This window comes from Coenobita brevimanus, chromosome 65 (genome assembly GCF_032717465.1).
Source record: "Coenobita brevimanus isolate Jiangsu-jjx chromosome 65, ASM3271746v2, whole genome shotgun sequence".
Classification (NCBI taxonomy): domain Eukaryota; kingdom Metazoa; phylum Arthropoda; class Malacostraca; order Decapoda; family Coenobitidae; genus Coenobita; species Coenobita brevimanus.
In genome coordinates, this window is record NC_137018.1 from 43,893,629 (window position 1) to 43,917,570 (window position 23,942).

General features: G+C 42.2%; 1 protein-coding gene across 3 annotated transcripts in view; it reads right to left on the reverse strand.

Moving 5' to 3' along the window:
- Window positions 1–23,942, reverse strand: part of Taf3 (TBP-associated factor 3) — a 114,977-nt gene that overhangs the window by 85,020 nt on the left and 6,015 nt on the right. For 2 of the 3 annotated variants that reach the window (XM_080276592.1, XM_080276593.1), the window contains exons 2-3: window positions 12,658–12,900; window positions 39–171 (exon numbers count right to left, since the gene is read on the reverse strand). In XM_080276592.1, coding sequence (XP_080132718.1) covers window positions 39–171; window positions 12,658–12,900 — 376 coding nt within the window. Of the gene's footprint in view, window positions 1–38; window positions 172–12,657; window positions 12,901–23,942 lie in introns of those variants that run through there. The other variant, XM_080276594.1, reaches the window with a different exon arrangement.

The window sequence follows — 23,942 nt, forward strand, 5'->3', positions numbered from 1 at the left end:
CCTATAATCTCAACTGTATATTTTAGCAGCATACTCACTTGGGTCTCTTTGCAGGTGAGTTGTCAGCCTCAGCTGGTCTCTTGACAGCTGGTTGAGGGGAGGCAGCTGGTGACGGTGACTCTCCCATCCCTTCTTCAAGCCCTGGGCTCACTTTCATGTCCACTTCTTCCTCTGAACACAAATACAAGCATACACTAATGAGTTATGAACTGGAAACAAAATTATGTGGATAGGCAACAATCACACTTTGAATGATAAAAAATAAAACAAAAACTAATGCAATATTGAAACTATTTTGTTACTGTTGCTGGAACTCCAGGCTCATCTGGATGTGAACTCAATGGACCATAGGGAACTGTCCACAGGCTAGTCTTGAAGATCTTTTGTTGGAGTTATGTTAAAAGATTGTCTGTGATCTGAGAGTGTGCTGCATGTGTTGTGGGGGGCTGCACCACAGTATGGGCAAAGTTGTTTGCGAGTTGTATTCTGTGTTGGAAATACAGAGGGGAGGGTGACGATATCATTAGGTGCACCCATTTTTCTGGGTAACATAGATTCTCAGGGTTGGATGTGAGGTGAAGGTTCATGAAGTATGCTGTCTGGCTGGGGGCTTTGGACTGCTGTGGTGCTTGTGATGTGTGGTGTTGGAAGGAGGAGGAGGAATGTTATTAAGACACTCCAGGTAGTGTTGGGTGGGTGATTATCTTCTATTCCTTTATGGAGAGGGATGATGCAACATAAAGTTACTAGGGTGGGATGTGTCGAGCTGAAACAGTACTTATGTGCCTTTCACCTTGATATTATCCTTGACTGGAAGTAAAGTATCTTCGTTTCTTAATATACCCGGTAGGTTAGCTTCAAAGCTAAGCTGAACACTTTTCTGATTCAGCGCTGATCATCCCACCTTCATCTTCTCTACTCCTTCCTTTCTTTGGACTTTTGTTAGCCTATCTTCTTTCTGCCACAATTTTTTTCTACATTCTTTTTCCCTCAGTGCTCTAGGTGCTTTTGGGATAGGTAACTATGACAGTAGTGTGGCTGCCACAGTAACATAGTGCTTGCACTCAACCAATTCAACCTCTTGTACCATAAAATGGGGCAACTTCAGACCGAGGGGTAACGTTGGACATTTCTGCATAAAACGTAATGAGCCAAAATTATGGGAATATGGCTCCGTTCATTCATTCATTCATTCATTGCCAGACGCCATGTATCCCAAGCGGGGTGGCCAAGGGCTTAGAGTTAACTGTTTTACAGGGAGGAAATTATGAAAACGCGGACAGTTAAGATAATCCTTAAAGTATGTTATACATAGTTCCCATGGAAATGACATGAATATATGTGCAAGTGATGTGAAAGAAGAGTACTAGACAAATGTGGAAGCGTGCATGGAAAAGTTTGAAAGGAATGAGAGAGTGTTTTTTATTGGAGATATGAGTGGAAAAGTATGGACTGTGAAGGTGGATGGTGTAGCTGGTGAGCAGGGTATGCCTGCAGAGATGGATGAGAATGGCAGTGCTCTAGTGAACAATATCAGGGAGGGGGTTGGTGATAGCCAATACCCTTCTTTTGACACAAAATGTTCCACAGGTATACGTGGCAAGTGACGAGAAGGGTGGGTGGTGAACTGAGTGAACGGAAGGCAATGACTGATTATGTGTGTGTGGATGACAGAATGAGAAGGTGTGTAATGGATGCAAAAATATATAATGGCTGGGGGAGTGGACTTTCAGACCACCACTTGGTGGTGGTGAAAGTCATGGTTCAAGTGAAATGGAGGAACAGAAGAAGGGAAGGACATGAGGAAGTACAGGCTGTCCCCAACCTACGAAAATAATTGGTTCTTAAGGGTCTTTCATAAGTCATTTTTTCGTAAATCCATCTCTCTCTCTCTCTCCAATCCAACTATAATCCCATAATGACTAAGGACACAAAGTTCTTTCCCTCTACCCCATCTCCTTTATACTCCATACCTACTTCTGTGCTATCCCCCCCCCCCTCTCTCCTCTCCAACCCAACCCTAATTCCATAATTACAAAGGATACAAAGTTCTTTCTCTCTACCCCAACGCCTTTCTACACTACGCCTATTTCTGTGCTATCCTCTCTCTCTCTCTTTCCAACCCAACCCTCATCCCATAATTACTGAGGTCACAAAGTTCTTTCCCTCTACCCTATCGCCTTTCTACTCCATACCTACTTCCTTGCTATCCTCTCTCTCTCTCTCTCCCTCCAACCCAACTCTAATCCCATAATTACTGAGGTTACAAAGTTCTTTCCCTCTACTCCATCCCCTTTCTACTCCATACTTACCTCTGTGATATCCCTTCCCCTCTCTCTCTCTCTCCAACGCAACCCTAATCTCATACTGTAGTCACTGAGGTCACAAACTTCTTTCCCTCTACCCCATCGCCTTTCTACTCCATACCTACTTCTGTGCTATCCCCCCCTCCCCTCTCTCTCTCTCTCACACCCAGATTAAAGCCCATTATTGTCTCCACTCCTCCACTTACTGTATTCCCAACCCTTTCCTGAAGTGCAATTATCAACTCACCTCACCTGACCCCATCCTTCCTTGCTATGACTGACCCCCCCTCACATACACACACAAATTTTTTCGTATCTGTGGATTTTTCGTAAGTTGATCCTTCGTAAGTAGGGGTCAGACTGTAGTTCATACAAGGAGGATAGAAAGGTTGCAAGACGACCAAAAAAGCCAGAATATAAGACAGAAGTGGAGGAGCCACTGGGTAAACATGACTTTGAGCAGATGGGGTATGTGGAAGGTGTGTGCAAGACATTCACAGAAGAAATCTGTGCAGCATGTGAGGTGGTGTTTGGGGTGAAGAGTTGACGAAATGGGATGCAAGAAACAGTATGTTGGAATGAAGAGATAAGACAGGCTGTGATACAAGACAAAAAGCATATTTTGTAGTGAGTTGATGAGAAACGGGAGTGGATGTAGTTGAGAGACAGAAGAGAGAGTTGTATGCAGAGAGGAAAGAGAGGTGAAAAAACTAATGAGAGAGATTAAGGTTTCCTGTGCACCAGGAAACCATTTACTATGCTGGGTGGTAACCATATACACAAATTTTAGCACCTGGTGGTTTAGTGGGTAATTATTGCACTCCAATCGGATTGAGCCAGTGAAGGTTTATACCCAAGGGGTGGCTGGGGTTGATTGCTCATGTAATGCCACTCAGGGATGAGTGAGGCTGGTCACTCATCTTAAATGTCGGAACCAACTGCCTAGCCCCAGACTCCTATGCTCCTCATGGGTCAATGTAGCATTGGATGATGGATGGATGAAGAAGAGAATGGATATGGAATTTGGATGGAGTTTGAGTGTATAGTGGAGGGAATTTAAGAAATGTTTTGGAAAGAGGTAAAGAGAGTTAGACAGGGTGATAAAGTAGTTAGCTGGGAAATGAAATATATAAATGGTAGATTGCTAGTGAAGAGGGAAGAGGTGGGTAGATGGAGAGAACACTTTAAGAAATTGCTGAACATTGAGAATGAAAGTAATATGAGTACAAGTGGCTGGGGAATGGCTGGGAAATGAAAGGACGTGAGAAGAGAGGAAGAAATCAGTAGGATGGAAGTTGTGGAAGCAATGAAGAAAGTCAAAATGGGGAAAGCCCCACGAATTGACAGACTGTGAGGTGAAATGCTGAAGCATCGCGGAAAGACAGTGGCAGAATGGATGTGGAAGTTGTGCAGACTGGCCTGGGAGAAAGGTAGGGTCCAGGAGGTTTGGAAAGATGTGTGTGGCAATCATCAGGGCATCTGCCTTCTTAGTGTACCATAAGAGGAAAAGTATATGGCTGGATACTTATTGACTGAGTTAAGGAAATAACTGATGAATTGGCTGGACAAGAAGAGGGAGATTTTAGGAAAGGAAGATGTCATGTAGATCAGATATTCATTCTCAGGTCTTAGTGGAAAAGTTTCTAAAGAAGGGAAAGAAGTTGTATGCAGCCTTCATGGGTTTGGAGAAGGCATATGACAGGGTGGATAGACAAGGAATGTGAAAAGTATTAAGAATATATGGAGTTAACAGGAAGTTGCTGAATGCCATGATGATTATGTATGAGGGTGAAAAGGCCACAGTGTGTATGGACAGTGAACTGAGTGAATTTTTCTATTTGAAGGTTGGATTGAAACAGGGATGTGTCATGTCCCCATGGCTGTTCAATCTGTATATGGATGGGGTTATAAAAGAGATACAAGGTAGGGCAGTGGACGCTGGAGTGACCCTAATGAGAAAGGGCAGTGTTTGGAAACTCACTGTACTGTTGTTTGCAGATGATACTGTATTGTTAAATGAAGAGGAAGGGGAGCTGCAAGGCTTGGTGAAAGAGTCTGGGAAAGTGTGTAAGAAACAGAATCTAAGGGTGAATGCAGGGAAGAGTAAAGTTACGGTCTTCGAGAGATATGAAGCCACTGAATGTACAGTGAGGCTGGATGATGGCGAAATGGACAATGAGAGTCCATTTAAGTACATGGGTAGGTAGTTTGATGAGTAAGGATGGAAGTTTAGAGGGTCAAGTGCTTGAAAAGCTACAAGGAAAAAAAGGTTGCTGCTTCTTTGAAGGCAGTAATAAGAAACAGGGGAGTGAGCATGGAAGTAAAAAAAGTCTCTACATGACAGTATTGTGATACCAGCTCAAACACATGGAAGTGAAGCTTGGGCCTTGTTGGAGAGGTGCAAGTCAAGAGTGAAAGCAACGGAAATGAGTTATCTGAGAGGAGCATGTGGAGTCAAATGGAGAGACAGACTGACAAATGAGGTAGTGAAGGAGTGTTATGGTGTGGATATAGATGTGATAGAAAGCACTGGGAGAAATACATTGGGGTGGTTTGGCCACATGGGGAGAGGATGGAGAGCTTGAGACTAACTGGGAGAGCGTATGTGAGTGAGGTGGAGGAGGGGAGAGGGAGAGGGAGGCCAAGGATGAGATGGAGGGATGGAGTGGAGAGGTACTGTATATGAGATAGGGGGGGTGTGAGCTGGGAGCTGGGCAGTGAAATGGCAGGGGACATGAAGGTGATTTGTTTGTGGCCGCTCCTTCCAGGATTAGAGCATCAGGCAATACAGATAGATAGATAGATAGAAAAATATTGTATTTGCAAAACCGGTGAGAAAATTTTTTGTTCTTTTTAACCCTGGAAAACTCTGTGCAGGACAAACAAGGTAGTTGTATGACCATGAATATGATGATTTTAAAGCAAATTTCTTGCAGCTACCATATGCTAAATGATTTTACAGAATGTTCCTGTATAACTGTCTGACAACAGTAATAACAGCAGTATCTTTCTTTTCCAGAAAAAATGTATAAATTCGGACACATGGAGAAACACATGTAACTTCAGACAGTGAAACTTGTGCAAAAACAGTGCATAAGATCAGTATACTTCCAGCAGACAAAATGCCACAAACAAAGACAAACCCATCCCCTACCAAGGTAAGAAAGTACACCAGTCGTGTGTCTAAAGGAGCACAGGAAAAAGCTAAAGATGATGTTGAAAACACAAATTTGAGTGTCCGACAAACATTCAAGACATGGAATTAGGAAAAAACACTTTGCATGATTATATTAAATGTAACCACAAGAATTAATTGGGGCATCAAACTGCTTTAAGTCATGAAGAAAAGAAGTTGTTGTGTCTGAGGATAATAAATCTGGCAGAGTGGGGCTTCTCTCTAGACATACTGGATCTATGGTATATGAGGTATGTACAATACCCTCGCGTCCAACACACGTTTGTCCAGCACGATTCGCGACCAGCACGGAGAGCAAAAAATTAGTACGATTTAATACAATTTAAGTACTGTAAAACAGGTGCGTAAGTATAACACTGACGGAGCTCCGAGAAGTGGGCGAAATCCGCAGAGTTCAGCTCTAGCACGATCACCCCTGGTCCAACACAGTCATACTGGACATTCCCGTGACGCTGACAGACAATCAACACTTCCGATCAAGTAGAATCCCCCACCCGCTATCATGACATGATTGTGATGTCACCCAATGAAAAACACTTCTGCTCTCACGTGATGTTTTGTTTAAATTTCTCCCGCCACAGTGCCATTCAGTTGCATAATTCACATTGGACGGTGCTGTTTTCTCGCTGCATTTTCTGTCCTTGCTACTGCATTTTACCCTGCTCACGATGCCTAGGAAGCCTTCTGAGAACCCCAAGAAGCGGTGGCACCTCCCTCAGGGCACCAAGCTAGAATTCATCGAGAAGCAGAAGAAAGGGGAGAGGAATTTCAAAGGATTTATGACGAAGGTTGAGGAGGAGCAGCAGACATTATCCGCTAGTGACGCCAGCAGCCATCCTCCAGGGACCCAGTAGGACTACCTACAGCCTCGGATACCACCTTCCATTCTCAGCAAGCCTACCAACACTGTCCTAAAAGGTTAGTTATCATTCATAGTACAGTACCATTTATTATAATTACAGTAGTACCAATATATGTATAGGTATATGGTAGGTATTTAGGGTGACTTTTCCTAGGGTTGCTGACATAATTCATTTTTCCCCATAAGCTCTGTTGTTTGTCCAACAAGGGACCCATGCATGACAATATTACCGTGTTGGATGCGAGGGTACTTAGCTTTTTTTTTTTTTTTTTTTTTTTTTTTTTTTTTTTTTTAATAATAATAATAATGTGTCCGACTCTGGGCACAGGCTTCACAGCCTGCTCCCAAGGCCTGGTAGTCTTCCTTCATTCCATACACCTCCACATGTCACCACTTCGGCAGTAACATCCACCGTCCATATTGAATACATGCTAGGGCTGTCTCATACAGGACTGGTGTATTGGTATTAGCGGGTGTATTTTTACATGTCAGCAGGTCTTCTGGTAGATCAGTAAAATCTGATTTTATGAAATTCAAATCCTTACACTATTCCCTGCCCAAGCAGGGATTTGAACCTGGGTACGGTAGGACTGCAGGCCACCTCTCTACTGACCGAGCCATCGCCTCGCTTTAAAAACAATGCTCCAGGTCAGGAATGGGGACTTTCATTTCTGAAACAGCACAAAGCAGTCCTCACAAGACAGGTGTTACAAAACAAAGAGAGAAAGGGCTAAAGTAACTAGGGCCACATTAAGTGAGTTCTATAATAACTTGAGAGATACCCTGGAAGGAGTGTCTCCAGTGAACATAATAAATTATGATGAATCAAATCTCACTGATGATCCTGGAAAGAAGAAAATTATAAATAGAAGCGGCATCAAGAATCCAGAAAGAGTAATGAACTCAATAAAATTGTCAATATCTATTATGTTCTCTGGAACTGCTTCAGGTCATTTATTGCCTCCTTATATTGAGTACAAGGTTGTTCACCTTTACGACACTTGGACAGAAGGGGGACCCCCCCAGGGATGAGGTATGATAGCTCATCCTGTGGATGGTTCGAGGCTTGCAGTTTCGATGACTGGTTTCATAAAATTATCTTGCCCTATGCCAAAGACAGAACAGGCAGAGTTGTGATGATAGATGATAATCTAGCATACCACGTATGTATACCAATGTGTACTTTTTACATCTCCTATTTTTTTTTTTTTTTTTTTTTTTTTTTAATGCGAGGAAGAAGGAACCAAAGGCCATGAGCCCGCAGTAACAGTTCCCTCCAAGAGAAAAACAAAATACAACATAGAGCCAAATTCAAGATCCGATCATTTTGAGATGCCTGGACACACTGCGTTCGAAAGACTGGAGATCATAGGCAGTAGGAAATACAGACAGAGGGAGACAGTTCCAGAGCTGACCAGTTGCATAAATGAAAGACTGGGAGTAATGGTTAACTCTTGCATTAGAGAGTTGGACAGAAAAAGGATGAGAGTTTGCTGCCAGACGGGTGCTACACGCCCGTCATAGAGGTGGAGGAATGCAAGCAGACAGTTCAGAGGAGCAGTGACCATTAAAGTAACGACAGAAAAGAGATAAAGATGCAACAGTGCGGCGAAGAGACAGAGGTTGAAGGGAGTCAGTAAGAGGAGGAGAGTTAATGAGACGAAAAGCCTTTGACTCCACCCTATTGAGAAGAGCTGTATGAGGGGAGCCTCCCCACACATGAGAGTTGTACTCCACACAGGGGCGGAATGGTGTTAATGTATGACTGTGGTTAGCAAGAGCAGCATTAAAATGTTAGCGTTAGCCTGATTCTCGTGCCCCGCCCCCTTGGCCCCGACTGCTCACCCGCCAGCCCAAGTAGGAGTTCTTCTGAGCCAGTCTTGCCTTACCAGTGTCGGGTAAACATGTCAGGTGCTCTCGCTAATCGAAGCAACAAAACTACTACTTAACCTTTTAACTGCAATAACATCTTTTCCATTTAACTGGGAAATGTTTTGTAGTAAAGGATGTTGGAAAAAAAAGTACAAAGGAACATCATCGGCCAAGGTTTGTTAAAGTAAAGAAGGTTCCCTCTATGAAGTTGAGAGGTATATGAGGGAGGGGGGGGGGTGAGTTGGGGGGAGGGTAGTCAAATGGTGGGTGACAGAGCGACTTGGAGGTGTTTTGTCTGCGGCCACCCTTTGCGGGATTAGGGTGTCGGGCTATAGATAGATAGATAGACATTCTACAAAAAACTTAGTGTTTTGATCTTTTTCCTTATATTTGGTATCCACACACACACACACACACACACACATAATCCTTTTCCTTCTATTTCACTGACTTCATGTGTATAAAATGAAATTTCTCATACAGAATTGTTGGTATAAATAATTATTAGCCTACATGCCTTTCAACTTCTGTTAGGGAAAAACACCCGTGTACTCTCTCTCGTTATAAACATTGAGGAAAAGCAAACTTGGCTGTAAATCTATCTATCTATCTAACTATTGCCAGACGCCTCAATCCTGTTTGGGGTGGCCACAAACAAATCACCTCCAAGTCACCCTGTCCCCCGCCATTTCACTGCCCTGCTCCCAACTCACACCCCACTCTCTCATATACCTCTCCACCCCATCCCTCCATCTCATCCTAGGCCTCCCCCTCCCTCTTCCCCCCTCCACCTCACTCACATACACTCTATTCGTTAGTCTTTCACCCTCCATCCTCTCCACATGGCCAAACCACCTCAGTGTGTTCCTCATAACGCTTCCTATCACATCCACATCCACACCACAACGTTCCTTTATATCCTCATTCGTCAGCCTGCCTCTCCATGTGACTCCACAGGCTCCTCTTAAATAACTCATTTCCACTGCTCTCACTCTTGACTTGTGTCCTTCCAACAATGTCCAAGCTTCACTTCCGTACGTTAGAGTTGGTATCACAATACTGTCATGTAGTAACTTTTTCACTTCCATGCTCACTTCCCTGTTTCTTATCACTGCTTTCAAAGAACCAGCAACCTTTCTCCCCTGCTGTACCCTTTCAAGCACTTCATCCTCCAAACCTCCATCCTTACTCATCACACTACCCAAATACTTAAATGTACTCACATTTTCCAATTCCTCACCATCCAACCTCGCTGTACATTCACTAACTTCACCTCTCTCAAAGACCATCACTTTACTCTTCCCTACATTCAACTTTAGGTTCCGTTTCTTACACACTCTCTCAAACTCATCCACCAAGCCTTGCAGCTCCCCTTCGTCTTCACTCAACAACACAGTATCATCTGCAAACAACAGTACAGGGAGTTTCCAAACACTATCCTCTCTCACCAGGGCCACTCCAACATCCACTACCCTACCTTGTACCTCTTTTATTACCCCATCCATGTACAGATTGAACAACCATGGAGACATGACACATCCCTGTTTCAAACCAACTTTCAAAGAGAAAAATTCACTTAGTTCACCATCCACACGCACTGCAGCCTTCGCACCATCGTACATACTCTTCACAGCATTCAACAACTTCCCATCTATTCCATATATTCTTAACACTTTCCACAATCCTTGTCTATCCACCCTGTCATATGCTTTCTCCAAATCCATGAAAGCCGCATACAACTTCTTTCCCTTCTCTAGAAACTTTTCCACTAAAGATCTAAGAATGAATATCTGATCTACACAACCTCTTCCCTTACTAAAGCCTCCCTGTTCTTCTCCAACTAATTTCTCTGTTCTTTCTCTAACTCTGTCTGTAAGTATCCTACCATACACTTTTCCTATTATACTAAGAAGACAAATGCCCCTATGATTACCACACACTTCTTTTTCCCCTTTTCCTTTGTACAAGGGAATAATTGTACCTGACTTCCAATCCTCCGGGACTCTACCTTCCTCCTAGGCCAATCTGCACATCTTCCACATCCATTCTACTACTATCTCTCCCCCATGCTTCAGCATTTCACCACACACTCTATCAATTCCTGGGGCTTTCCCCGATTTAACTTTCTTCATTGCTTCCATAACTTCTATCCAACTGATTTCTTCCTGTCTTCTCACCTCCCTCCTTCTCCCAGCCATTCCCCAGCCACTGATACTCGCATTACTTCCATCCTCTACGTTCAACAATTCCTTAAAGTGTTCTCTCCATCTGCTCACTTTTTCTCCCTTCTCCACTAGTAACCTACCATTTTTATCTTTCACTCCCCTGCTACCTTCACTTCCACCCTGTCTTACTCTTTTCACTTCTCTCCAGAACATTTTCTTACAGTCCCTCCACTTTACACTCAAATTCCTTCCAAATTCCTCATCCACACTCTTCTTACTCTCTCTCACTAATCTTTTCACCTCTCTCTTTCTTTCCACATATAACTCTCTCTTCCGCCTCTCAACTTCTTCCACGCCCCTATTTCTCATCCATTCATTGTATGCTTTCTTCTTTTGTGCCACAGCCTGTTTCACCTCTTCAGTCCAACACGCTGTTCCTTGCACCCCCCTCCGTCTTCTCTTCCTTCCACACACCACATCAAGTGAGCTATACTGTATTTAATTTCTACCATTATCATGACTTACCTCCTATTACTACTGTATTGTTCATTCAGGCTTCATCCTCTTTGGATGACAAATTGTTCTATTTAAGCTGATGATAAATTGTTCTACCAAGTGTTCTGCTGCTCTGTCTTTTCTTGTGTATTCTTCCTCCACCTTCCTGGTGTGCATCATGCACTTTCTCCAATCTTCCTAACTCTATCCATTGCCAGTGACATTTTGTTTTCCTACTTCTATATTCCATCCCTCTGATATTAAGGAAATTAATGAAGGAATTACATAAGGAAAATTACGATATGGTTATGATACTGTGATAACTTACCAGACATGACAGATAGATGACTTATATGTTTAATAGTAATAGCGGCACAGCTGCGATGTGTTATTGCCAAGCTCCAAACTTTCTTGGCGCCAAAACTCGGCTGCAGTCGCGGGAGGAGGCAGGTCAGTTCTTTTCAAACTGATTTTGATTCAGTTAACAAATTTTAGTGCTTGTCATAAAGAAACAAATTCAAAGTAAAAGTAAATAATAGGATACTATTTTGTGGTAAGGCTCATTATTCTATCAGCCAATCAGCAACGAGTAGAACTGGAAGAGGGTGGGGCATCAGTGGGGAGCAGGTCACAAGAGACACTGGCCAACGCTACCAATATAGTATGATAACTGTAGCATTAGTATGGTAACTGTATATGAAGTTTAGCAACAGGAAAGAATGCTCTACTTATGTAGTATTTGGAAGTATATGGGATTTTTTTTTTTCATTTTAATGTATGATGTGATTACTTTATTTTCATCACAAAAATACCGTCACCTCATCGCAAAGCAATATAATGCTCAATATTGTGTTGTCAGTTTACAGGTTTATAAAAGGAATATATTTATTTAGTTATTTCTTTAACAGGTTTATAAAAGGAACATATTTACTTATTTCTTTATTAAGAAATGTGGCGTGGATGTGGATGTGATAGGAAGCGTTAGGAGGAACACACTGAGGTGGTTTGGCCATGTGGAGAGGATGGAAGGTGAGAGACTGATGAAGACAGTGTATGTGAGTGGGGTGGAGGGGAGGAGAGGGAGGGGGAGGCCAAGGATGAGATGGAGGGATGGGGTGGAGAGGTATATGAGCAAGGGGGGGTGTAAGTTGGGGCAGGGCAGTGAAATGGTGAGGGCCAGGGCAACGTGGAGGCGATTTGTTTGTGGCCACCCCGTATGGGATTGAGGCATCTGGCAATAGATAGATAGATTTATTAAGTGTTACAGTCATCATTGTTGTGTGCAATTTTTTTTCAAAATTTTTAAGAAACCTCCAATGTGCCCGAAGTAAGCTTGGGCTGGTTGAAGTTAGCAGCTAACAGGTGTTCTTGTGTTTATATGGCAAAGTCTATAATGTCTGAAGTAACACAGACCTGTCCAAAGTTACCCAAACTTATGGGTAACTTTGGACATTTTAATACCGGTATCTTTAACAGCACTCTCAGTAATACTACTAAATTTTTTCCCCTATGTGGGTCCATATGCCACTTGCCCTGGCTACACACAGACACCAACAGGGCTTTAATAATGCAGCTCTACACTATGTTATGACCTAAAAACCTTCAAATCTGTCCGGAGTTACCCCATTTTACAACGTTCAGCTAAAAAACAATGGCTACAAGGAAAGAGACTGGCTTTGAAAAGACAAAATATAAAACCTAAAAAATACCATTATTTTAATACTAAGCCTCTCTTTGTAACTAAACCAGGCTACTACTTACCCTCTTTCTCTGGGTACATAGGTGGAAGGTGCTCGTGGATGTGAATTGGGCGTGAAAGGATCTCCCGAGCACCGGGTTTGAGGAAGTTGAGATTGGATGGACGTGACACTGGCAGTGCAGGCAGCAGGTGAGGAAAGGGTGGGCAATCCACATTATTTATATATTCCTCCAGCTCTGGCACAGAGATACCCATGTCCAGAAATGCCAATCCCAGGTCATCAAGGTTTGGTTCTGTGCGCCCAACTGCAAGTTTAAGATGGAATTTGGATTTTGATACCATTGAAAAATAAGCTTGCTATACAGAAGATTTCAGTAATACCAAACAACTGAAAATAAAACTGTGTTGTTAGAATGGTAATGGTGTAGAACATAAAACAATCATCCCTACAAAGGACAGGTTACTTTAAGAAGAGACTGGTATTAATATTACTGCATTTTTTTTTTTTTTTTTTTTAAATAGTCTGGTTCATAATGGCCCCACAATTTTTTCAGTGTATTCAGTGACAGGGTCTTTCTCTGTGGCATTTCCACGGCCAAGATAGGTGGCTGTCTCAGTTTGAGTGGCTTTTAATGCAGGGTTTTATGGTTGCTTGGATAGTTAATGTTACTGGGGGGTGGGAGGTCTGAATAGGCTTTGCCCGTCCAGTTCAGTACTGCACTTGGTTTAACTTCTATATGTGCTTCAATTAATTTCTGATGCTCATGACTGTCGGAAATGCCTTATTTTCTCTAGAGGGGAGCGAGTGGGAGAAGAACATTACAAAATTGGGCATTTCCAATAAATAATATCATAAAAAAGCAATGAAAACATACGAAAACCCATCACAAAACCAGAATTAAAAAAAAATAAATAAAAATAAAAATAAAAAGAGGTAAAGTAAAACCAAAATCTATATACAGTACAGTAGTACAATACTGTGCCTGTACAACCTACTTTAATGGTGAGATCCATACTGTATTAGCTACCAGTATTTACATTGTGTGTGTGTGTGTGTGTGGGGGGGGGTAGTGTATGTAACAAGCAACTGTGCTAACAGGGATTTAGTAGACCTGAAACGGTGGTGTCTTCACCGTGGGTCCACCCCCCAGGGGCTGTCAAAGCAGAGAAGGAGGAGAGGATGGGGGCCAAACCACTGCAACCCCCCCCCCCCAGCCTCTCTCGGGGCCCGAGAACCTGGGAGCAGCTTCCGTCACCCAGGCTAGTACATCTCCCAACACAACACACATAACACTGTTTTTTTTTCACACCGAGAAATGACTCTCCAGTGGTCATTTCTCGAAAACTTATAGCCGGTGACATCGAGAGCAATCCAGGACCCAGCAACAAATACATACTGTATGTCCAACATGCTCAAAACCCATCACTTTGAGTTGAAAGACAAACGGTTCAGTTCAGTGCAATTCTTGCAAGAACTGGACCCATTTCACCTGCACAACACTTGGATCCAGAGAATATTTCACAAACACCTGGACTTGCTCTTTATGCTCCTTCCTCCTACCTTCTAACCCCCCCACCAGCCCCTCTCCTACTTCCTCCACACCTCTTCAGCCTAACTCTTCGATCCTTCCCACACCATCCAAACCCCCAACCCCTCCCATTCCACCCCAACCCTTATCTCTATCACAACCTTCTCCAACCCCTTCCCCTCCACCCACACCCCCACCTCCCTCCCATTCTGCAGCACCCAACACATATCGTACACACATCATTAACCCGTGGACTGCGCAATTACCTTTTTTTATCCCACGCAGAGGTGTGCAAAAAATTAATTAAAAAAAACATTGTTTTTGCTTATTGTAAACTGGAAGGTAAACATCCTGGGCATCATCTGGTGAAAAGAAACAATTTCTCTCTCTCTCTCTTTCTCCGTCTTTGCGTAGGGCCATGCATAAGTTTACATAGGGAAGTAGTGAAAAAATGATTAAAAAAACAAAAAATTTTGTTGTTGTTGTTTTGTTTATCATAAACTTGAAGTTAAACATCCAGGGCATCATCTGGTGAAAAGAAAAAAAAAATCTTTCACTTCGTCTCTGTAGAGGGCCATGCATAAGCTTGTGTGGGGGTGAAGTAGTTAGCAGTGATGCACGGCCAGCACAGCCTGAGTTGTGGCTTGCAACGTGACGCTCCCTAGCCTGAACTGTGGCTCGCAATCCATGGGTTAATATTCTTCAAATAAACATAGATGACATAAACACTAAAAAACAAGAACTCACACAATTCACCAAACAACAAAACATACACTGCCATCTTACAGGAAACAAAACTAGGAAGAACACAAAAAACACCTACATTTCATAACTTCACCACCATCAGAGAAGACCAGGCTGACGGAGGTGGCAATGGACTTATCACCCTGGTACACCAAACCGTCAATTTTTCAGATACCAGGGCACACACAAAATCACTTCTCCCCCCCACATGACACCACAACAGAAATACAATCAATTAAAATACGCAATGGCAACAAATCACACATAACAATCACCAATACATACATTCTCCCCTAATCATCCCCCACAGTACCACACAATTAATCTTCTCAAAAACACCACATCACTAACAACCCAACATCATTCTGGGTGGTGATTTCAATGCCATGACATCGGCCTGGCATGTCAACAATCCTGACACAGACAAATAATCTTTTCATCATCGACAATCTCCATCAACATATCCATATCCCACACTAAGCCCTCTTCCTCCGATCATCCCCAGATATCACCTTTTGCTCCCCAAACCTTGCCCCCATAACATCCTGGGGAGTGGTCAAAATCCTTGGCTCTGACTACCGGTACCTCCTGATCATCGCTAACAAAACTAGAATCACCCCAGCTAGCCACAGGCACACATACACTAATTATAAGAAAGCCAACTGGGAGGCCTTCACAATTGAAACAGAACAACACTTTGAAACATTAAACAATACACCAATCATAAACATCAACACCACTGTGCACACTTTCAATACAATTATTCAAAATGCAGACAAAAGACACATCCCTAGAGGTAACAGAAAGAGACACATCCCTAGAGGCAACAAAAAGAGACACAACCCCAACTTCACACCAGAAATTCAAGGCCTCATCAGTCAATGCGACACACTACAACACTCAACACAAGACACCATACAACATGTACATGCACTCAAAACTCAAATAAACACTAAAATATCAAAGATTACTAGTGGAGAAGTTTGAAAAAGTGAACAGATGGAGAGAACACTTTGAGGAATTGTTGAACAAAGAGAATGAAAGTAATGTGAATTAAGTGGCTGGGGAATGGCTGGGAGAAGGACAGATGTGAGAAGAGAGGAAGAAATCAGTAGGATGGAAGTCGCGGAAGCAATGAAGAAAGTTAAAATAGGGAAAGCCCCAAGAATTGATGTAGTGTGTGGTGAAATGCTGAAGAATGGGGGAGAGATAGTAGTAGAATGGATGTGGAAGATGTGCAGATTGGCCTGGGAGGAAGGTAGAGTCCTGGAGGATTGGAAGTCAGGTATAATTATTCCCCCTTACAAAGGAAAAGGGGAAAAAGAAGAGTGTGGTAATCATTGGGGCATTTGTCTTCTTAGTGTAACAGGAAAAGTACGGTATATGGTAGGAGGGGGGGGAGACGGAGGGGGAGGCCAAGGGTGAGATGGAGGGATGGAGTGGAGAGGTATATGAGAGAGGCGGGTGTGAGCTGGAAGCAGGGCAATGAAATGGTGGGGGACAGGGCAACATGGAGGCAATTTGTTTGTGGCCATCCCTTACGGGATTAAGGCATCTGGCAATAGATAGACAGATAGATAGATATCAGAGCAGCAAACACTAAATTGGAGTAATTATCTCTAAGCACTTAATCACAAAACAAACACCAGCAAACTACAAAACACTAAACAGCATCACACTCTCCATCAGCAACACTAAACAGCATCACACTCTCCATCAGCAACACTACACAATCACACACTGCCATCACAACAACAGACACCATACCCTCAAACAAACAACAAGCACCCAGTTTCTTGCAGCAGCCTCCACAAACCCACAACATCCACTACAGTACATGGCAGAACATCCACCCACACCAAGGAACATCAAAACAACACCCAGCACATGATACCAAACACAAATACTGTCATCTCTTCCCCCCTCGCCCACCTCAGACCAGCTTCCAGAAGCATATCCACACTCAGATCACTCGCCGCTCCATTCAGTCACTTAAAGACAACACACAGCTGCATGCACGGCCTCCTGACATCCACCCTTCTGAATCCTATCTTCCTCATGAAGACAGGGTCCATCTGGCCAGGCTGAGATGTGGGCACCATCCAGCCCTCTTAAGCTACCAGAAGAGGTTGGATGACTCCGTTGCTGATGCCTGTCCAGGATGCAACACAGCACCCCATACTAACACATTATGGAAGACTGCATTGCACACAATCACCTATGCCAACAACACAACATACACTCTTTGAGAGCTCTGTGGGAAAGCCCGGTCTCGGCCATGGCCTTCCTAAGGGACTCGGGGCTGTTCGGCCAGACTGCCTAGGGAACAACTAATACTACTACAAACAACAAGCAAACACTCCACTCTCATCAATCACTTGTTACACATCAGTCATTTAAACCCCTGCTGCGATGACTGACATGTCATCCGAAGCAAGAGACAGGCCCCCACAGATCCAAACTTCACACCTTTCACTTACAACCAGACGAAGCACATCATTACAACCTTAAGCACACATCTGCACACAACATAAGCAACATACACCTTAAACATCTAGGACCATAAGGCATACAAGCACTCACCAACATACCAAACTACAGCTACTCACACAACGTAATACCTAACACCTGGAAGCATGGCACTATCATCACTATCCCCAAACCCAACAAAGACCCTATGTTACCTTCTTCACACCGCCCCATCACACACCTCTGCAACCCCTCCTACGTCACTGAAAGACTGGTATTACTATTAGTAACGTCTCACATCCCCCTAGCCCCATTGCAACAAGGTTTTAGGCTGCTACACTCCACACACTCTTCTTACAGACATTACACAAAGAGAATTTGATGGCATCAGTTCAGCTAGACCACCACACAGAACACACTAGGCATCAGCAAAGCTTTTGATGCCATCCCCTGCCACAATCTCACAAGCAAAATATTCAACACAAACATGCACAATAACACAAAGAGATGGCTGGCAAACTACTTAGCAAGAAGATGTGAACATGTAACATTTGCCGGTCAGTCATCAAACATTAGAAACTTCACAAACGTCGTCCCTCAAGGATCTGTTTTGTCTCATACACTCTTTAATCTATGCATCACGACATACCCACACCCCATACACCACAACTACACATGGCTTCCTATGCAAACGACATACCGTAACACTAACATGTACACACCAAAACGCAAACACAGTCGCACACATCCTCCAACTTTACCTCAACACAATACATGAATGGTTCACCACAAACACTCACAACAGTCCAAGCCAAATCTACAGTGACCCTTCTCACAAACTACACAGCAGAACATAAACACATTCCACACCTCATCAAAAACAACGCTCCCCTACCACACACACACACACACACAGAATCCTTGGTGTAACATACAATACATCCATGTAATTTAAACAACACATCACAAACATGGGAAAGATCATATTGCATCTTTTGTAAAATCTGCTGCCAAGAGATTAGGTGTGCTAAGCCAACTCCATACCTTCATTACCCCTGCACAGTTGTTGACTTTATACATAGGTTATATTTGCCCCTGTTTATAGTACAACTCTCATGTGTGGGGAGGCTCCCCACATACAGCTCTTCTCAATAGGGTGGAGTCAAAGGCTTTTCATCTCATCAACTCTCCTCCTCTTACTGGCTCCTTTCAACTTCTGTCTCTTCGCCGCACTGTTGCATCTTTATCTCTTTTCTATCACTACTTCAATGGTCGATGCTCCTCTTAACTGTCTGCTTGTATTCCTTCACCTTTTCAACGAGTGTGTAGGGCCCATCTAGCAGCAAACTCTCATCCCTTTTCTATCCAGTTATCTAATGCAAGAGTTAACTGTTACTCTCAGTCCTTCATTTATGCAACAGGTCAACTCTGGAACTGTCTCTCTCTGTCTGTATTTCCTACTTCCTGTGATCCTGCCTTTCAAACACAGTGTGTCTTGGCATCTCGAAATGAACGGATCTTAAATCTGGCTCTCTTTTGTATTGTTTTTGTTTTTTTCTTGGAGGGAACAGTTTGTGGGATCCTGGCCTTTGGTTCCTTCTTTCTTGCATTAAAAAAAAATAAAAAATAAATAAAAAATAAAAAATAATAAATTAGCTCAGCCCCCTAAGGTCACTTGCCAACACAGCGTTCGGACACAACAAAGAAACCACCACCACAGTATACAAACAATATAGTGTAATCCCTCATTTATCCGGATGTAATAAAGCCAAAGGCATGTCCGGGTAGTGGCAACATTTGGATAATGAACACTATTCTCCTATTGTACCCAGAACCACCTTATACCCAACCTCCAACCTATAACTAATCTATTTGTACAGTACCTATGCTTAATTTGGAAGTGTTTTCCAGTAATTCAGGCACATTTAGACATCAAAACGCACATAGGAATATCCAAAGTAATGCTAAACACCAAGAAAACCGTGCAGAAAAAACACTGAAAACCAAAAAACACCCTACCTATACACTACTGTATGTACAGTACCTCTCCCTATTTTAGCAGTGTTTTCCAGTCATCGTGCCATATTTTGACATCAAAACATACATAGGATTATCCAAAATAATTTTCAACACCAAGAAAACCATGAAAAAAAAAAAAAAAAAAAAAAAAAAAACACCCTACCTATACACCACTGTATGTACAATACCCCTCCTTATTTTGGAAGTGTTTTCCAGTCATTCTGCTATACAGTATTTTGACATCAAAACACACACAGGATTAAAAAAAAAAAAATAAAAAAAAAAAAAAAAAAAAAAAAAAAACCCTACCTACTGTATACATTACAGTACTGAATGTACAGCACCCCTCCTAATTTTGGCACTGTTGTCATTCTGCAATATTTATGTCAAAACACACATAGGAATACCAAAAAAAAAAAAAAAAAAAAAAAAAAAAAAAAAAAAAAATGGAAACCAAAAAACACCCTACCATATCTATTCAACACTGTATGTACAGTACCCCCCTCCTAATTTTGGCACAGTTTTCCAGTCACTCTGCCATATTGTGACATCAATACACACATAGGATTATCCATATTAATGTTAAACATCAAGAAAACAGTGCATAAACATCAAAAATCCATAAAAAACCTGAAGACGATTTGAAAATCAGTTACCGGTATCTGTGATGAGTGATTGCTCCCGGGGGCTCAAAAAAAATTCCACGGCCAAATATGCCTTACATTGGTATAAATGGTATACCATCATCTTCGCTGGTGTTTATACTATAAGCTACTAAAAACTCATAAAAGTGATAAGTAAAATTGCAGAAACGCAGTGAGAATAAAGTGTTCAGGGGAGGTGGTGGCTCAGTCGGTAGAGAGGTGGACTGTAGTCCTACTGGCCCCAGGTTCAAATCCCCGCTGGGGCAGGGAACAGTTTAAGGTTTTGAATTTCATAAAACAAGACTACTGATCTACCAGCAGACCCGCCAACATGTCATAAAAATACCCCCGCTAATACCAATACACAGTCCTGTATGAGACAGCCCTAGCATGTATTCAATATGGACAGTGGGTGTTAGCGCCGAAGTGGTGACATGTGGAGGTGTAGGAGGACTACTGGGCCTTGGGATAGGCTACTGCCCCCGAGATATAGGCCCTGAAGCCTTTGCCCGGAGTCGGACACATTAAAAAATATATATATATATATATATATATATATATATATATATATATATATATATATATACAGCATTTATATATATATATATATATATACATATATATATACAGTAATCACTCCAATATCTGACGTAATAGAGCCATAGGTAGGTCCGGATATTGGTTCTGTCCGGATATTGGGCCTCAGCTTATGGACTTGTACTTATGGACCCTAACTCAGAGAAACACCTATACAACTCCCTCTGGACATACATAGCACCTATTTAAGACCCAAATCACACCAATAAGGCACATAAATGACTGAAATAAATGCAGAAGAAACATAAAATGAGGGTTCAGAAGTATGTTCATACATTAATAAACATTCTGGTACTTAAGGACCCTAACCTAGCCTAACTCAGAAAAACACCTTCCTACTGCACATGCATAGCTCCTAACACCCTATTCACACCAATAAAGGACATTAAAGAGTGAAATGAGGTAAGTATAGTATGGAAAAAAGTACAGTATGAAACGGGCGGGAAAAAACCGTTTTTATTTTTTATTTTTTGGGGTTTTCGGACCATTTTGGGAATATTGGATCCCAGGACGATTTTGTCCGGGTAGTGGGGATGTTCGGATATTGGGCGTCCGGATATTAGAGTGATTACTGTATATATATATATATATATATATATATATATATATATATATATAGTAATCACTCATATATATTGGCGTCCGGATATTAGAGTGATTACTGTATATATATATATATATATATATAGTAATCACTCATATATATATATATATATATATATATATATATATATATATATGAGTGATTACTATATATATATATATATATGCCAACGGCCATACCACGTTGAGTACACCGCTTCCCGTCCGACCAGCGAAGTTAAGCAACGTTGGGTCTGGTTAGTACAGTAACCCCTCCAATATCCGGATCAATAGAGCCATAGGCAGGTCCGGATAGTGGTCCTGTCCGGATATTGGGCCCCAGCTTATGGACTAGTACTTACGGACCCTAACTCTGAAAAACACCTATACAACTCCCTCTGGACATGCATGGCACCTATTTAAGACCCAAATCACACCAATAAGGGACATAAAAGACTGAAATAAATGTAAAAGAACCATAAAATGAGGTTTTAGAGGTGAGTTTATACAATATTAAACATTCTGGGTACTTACAAGTCCCTTGGTCTTGGACTGGTTTGAACCGCCAGTTTGCAGTCCACAGTTAATCCTCTGCACTCTAAATTCTAATTTCTTAACACTGCACAACACTGTAAATTCCTGTGTGTTCTAGTGGCAAGGTATTGCAGTTTATTCACTGTTTATTCACAAAAAACAAGCACCTGTGGCTTGCACTGTTATGAGTATCTGCTCTCCATCGGAGTTAAGCTGTGACTGTTGATGTTGGTGGGGTAACAGAGTTGCCAGATCGCAACAGCCACATTACCAATCTCCTCAACTTTCATTGTCAAATATAACTTTTCATTACCAAATTCGTAAAGCTAGCATATATTCTTCACTAATTATATATACAAGTGGAAATACATGTAATCACTCTCCTTATAACTAACACCATGTTGATTATTTTCACACTATGTAGGGTAGCAGATTAATCAGAGAGAGCAAACAATCCACCATCTCCATCCTGTGTATCCTCATACATGTGAAAAATCCATTTGGTAATGCATTATTCTAATGCATTACCAAACGAATTTTTCATTACCAAATTGGCCCACACTTGGTAATGAAAAATACCAAATGGCAACCTGACAGGGGAGGGGGGAGGGGGAGGAAGGAAAGGGTGAAGGGACCATGGTGTAACAGCTGTTTGGCGCCAGGCGGGAATTTCAAATTATGGGAGGGAAAAAAGTCAGATTTTTTTCGAATTTTTTGCAGTTTTTGGCCCATTTTGGGAATATTGGATCCCAGGAGGATTATGTCCGGTTAGTGGGGATGTTCGGATATTGGGCGTTCGGATATTAGAGGGATTACTGTACTTGGATAGGTGACCGCCTGGGAACACCAGATGCTGTTGGCATAATGTTCTCCCTACGTGTCAAGTGGGGTTGGTGGAGGATTAGTGCCCCTCCCTGTAAAACAATTAACTCTAAGACCTTGGCCACCCCGTTTGGGATACATGGCGTCTGGCAATGAATGAATGAATGAAATATATATACATATCTACAGTAATCCCTCTAATATCCGAACACCCAATATCTGAACATCCCCACTAACCGGACATAATCGTCCCGGGATCCAATACTGTATTCCCAAAATGGGCCAAAAACCGCAAAAAATTTGAAAAAAATCTGACTTTTTTCCCATCCGTAATTTGAAATTGCCGCATGGCGCCAAACAGCTGTTACACCATGGTCCTTTCACCCCTTCCTTCCTCCCCCTCCCCCCTCCCCTGTCAGGGTTGCTATTTGGTATTTTTCATTACCAAGTGTGGGCCAATTTGGTAATGAAAAATTCGTTTGGTAATGAATCAGAATAATGCATTACCAAATGGATTTTTCACATGTATGAGGAGACACAGGATGGAGATGGTGGATTGTTTGCTCTCTCTGATTAATCTGCTACCCTACATAGCGTGAAAATAATCAACATGGTGTTAATTATAAGGAGAGTGATTACATGCATTTCCACTTGTATATATAATTTGTGAAGAATAAATGCTAGCTTTACGAATTTGGTAATGAAAAGTTAAATTTGGTAATGAAAGTTGAGGAGATTGGTAATGTGGCCATTGCGATCCGGCAACTCTGTTACCCTGCCATCATCAACAGTCACAGCCAAACTCCGATCGAGAGCAGATGCTTATAACAGTGCAAGCCACAGGCGCTTGTTTTTTTTGTGAATAAACAGTGAATAAACTGCAATACCTCGCCACTACAACACACGGGAATTTACAGTGTTGTGCAGTGTTAAGAAATTAGAATTTAGAGTGCAGAGGAATAACTGTGGACTGCAAACTGGCAGTTCAAACCAGTCCAGGAGCCAGGGACTTGTAAGTACCCAGAATGTTTAATATTGTATAAACTCACCTCTAAAACCTCATTTTATGGTTCTTTTGCATTTATTTCAGTCTTTTATGTCCCTTATTGGTGTGATTTGGGTCTTAAATAGGTGCAATGCATGTCCACAGGGAGCTGTATAGGTGTTTTTCTGAGTTAGGGTCCATAAGTACAAGTCCAGGAGGCTGGGGCCCAATATCCGGACAGGATCACTATTTGGACATGCCTTTGGCTCTATTACGTCGGATATTGGAGGGATTACTTATATATACAGGGCTCTTGCTAACTGCAGATGGTTGCAAGCCACTTGGCTCCTAAGGTTTCAGATTTACAAGCCAAAAAAATTTGTAGTAGCCAAACTGACTATAAGCCGCAATATTTGTAAACA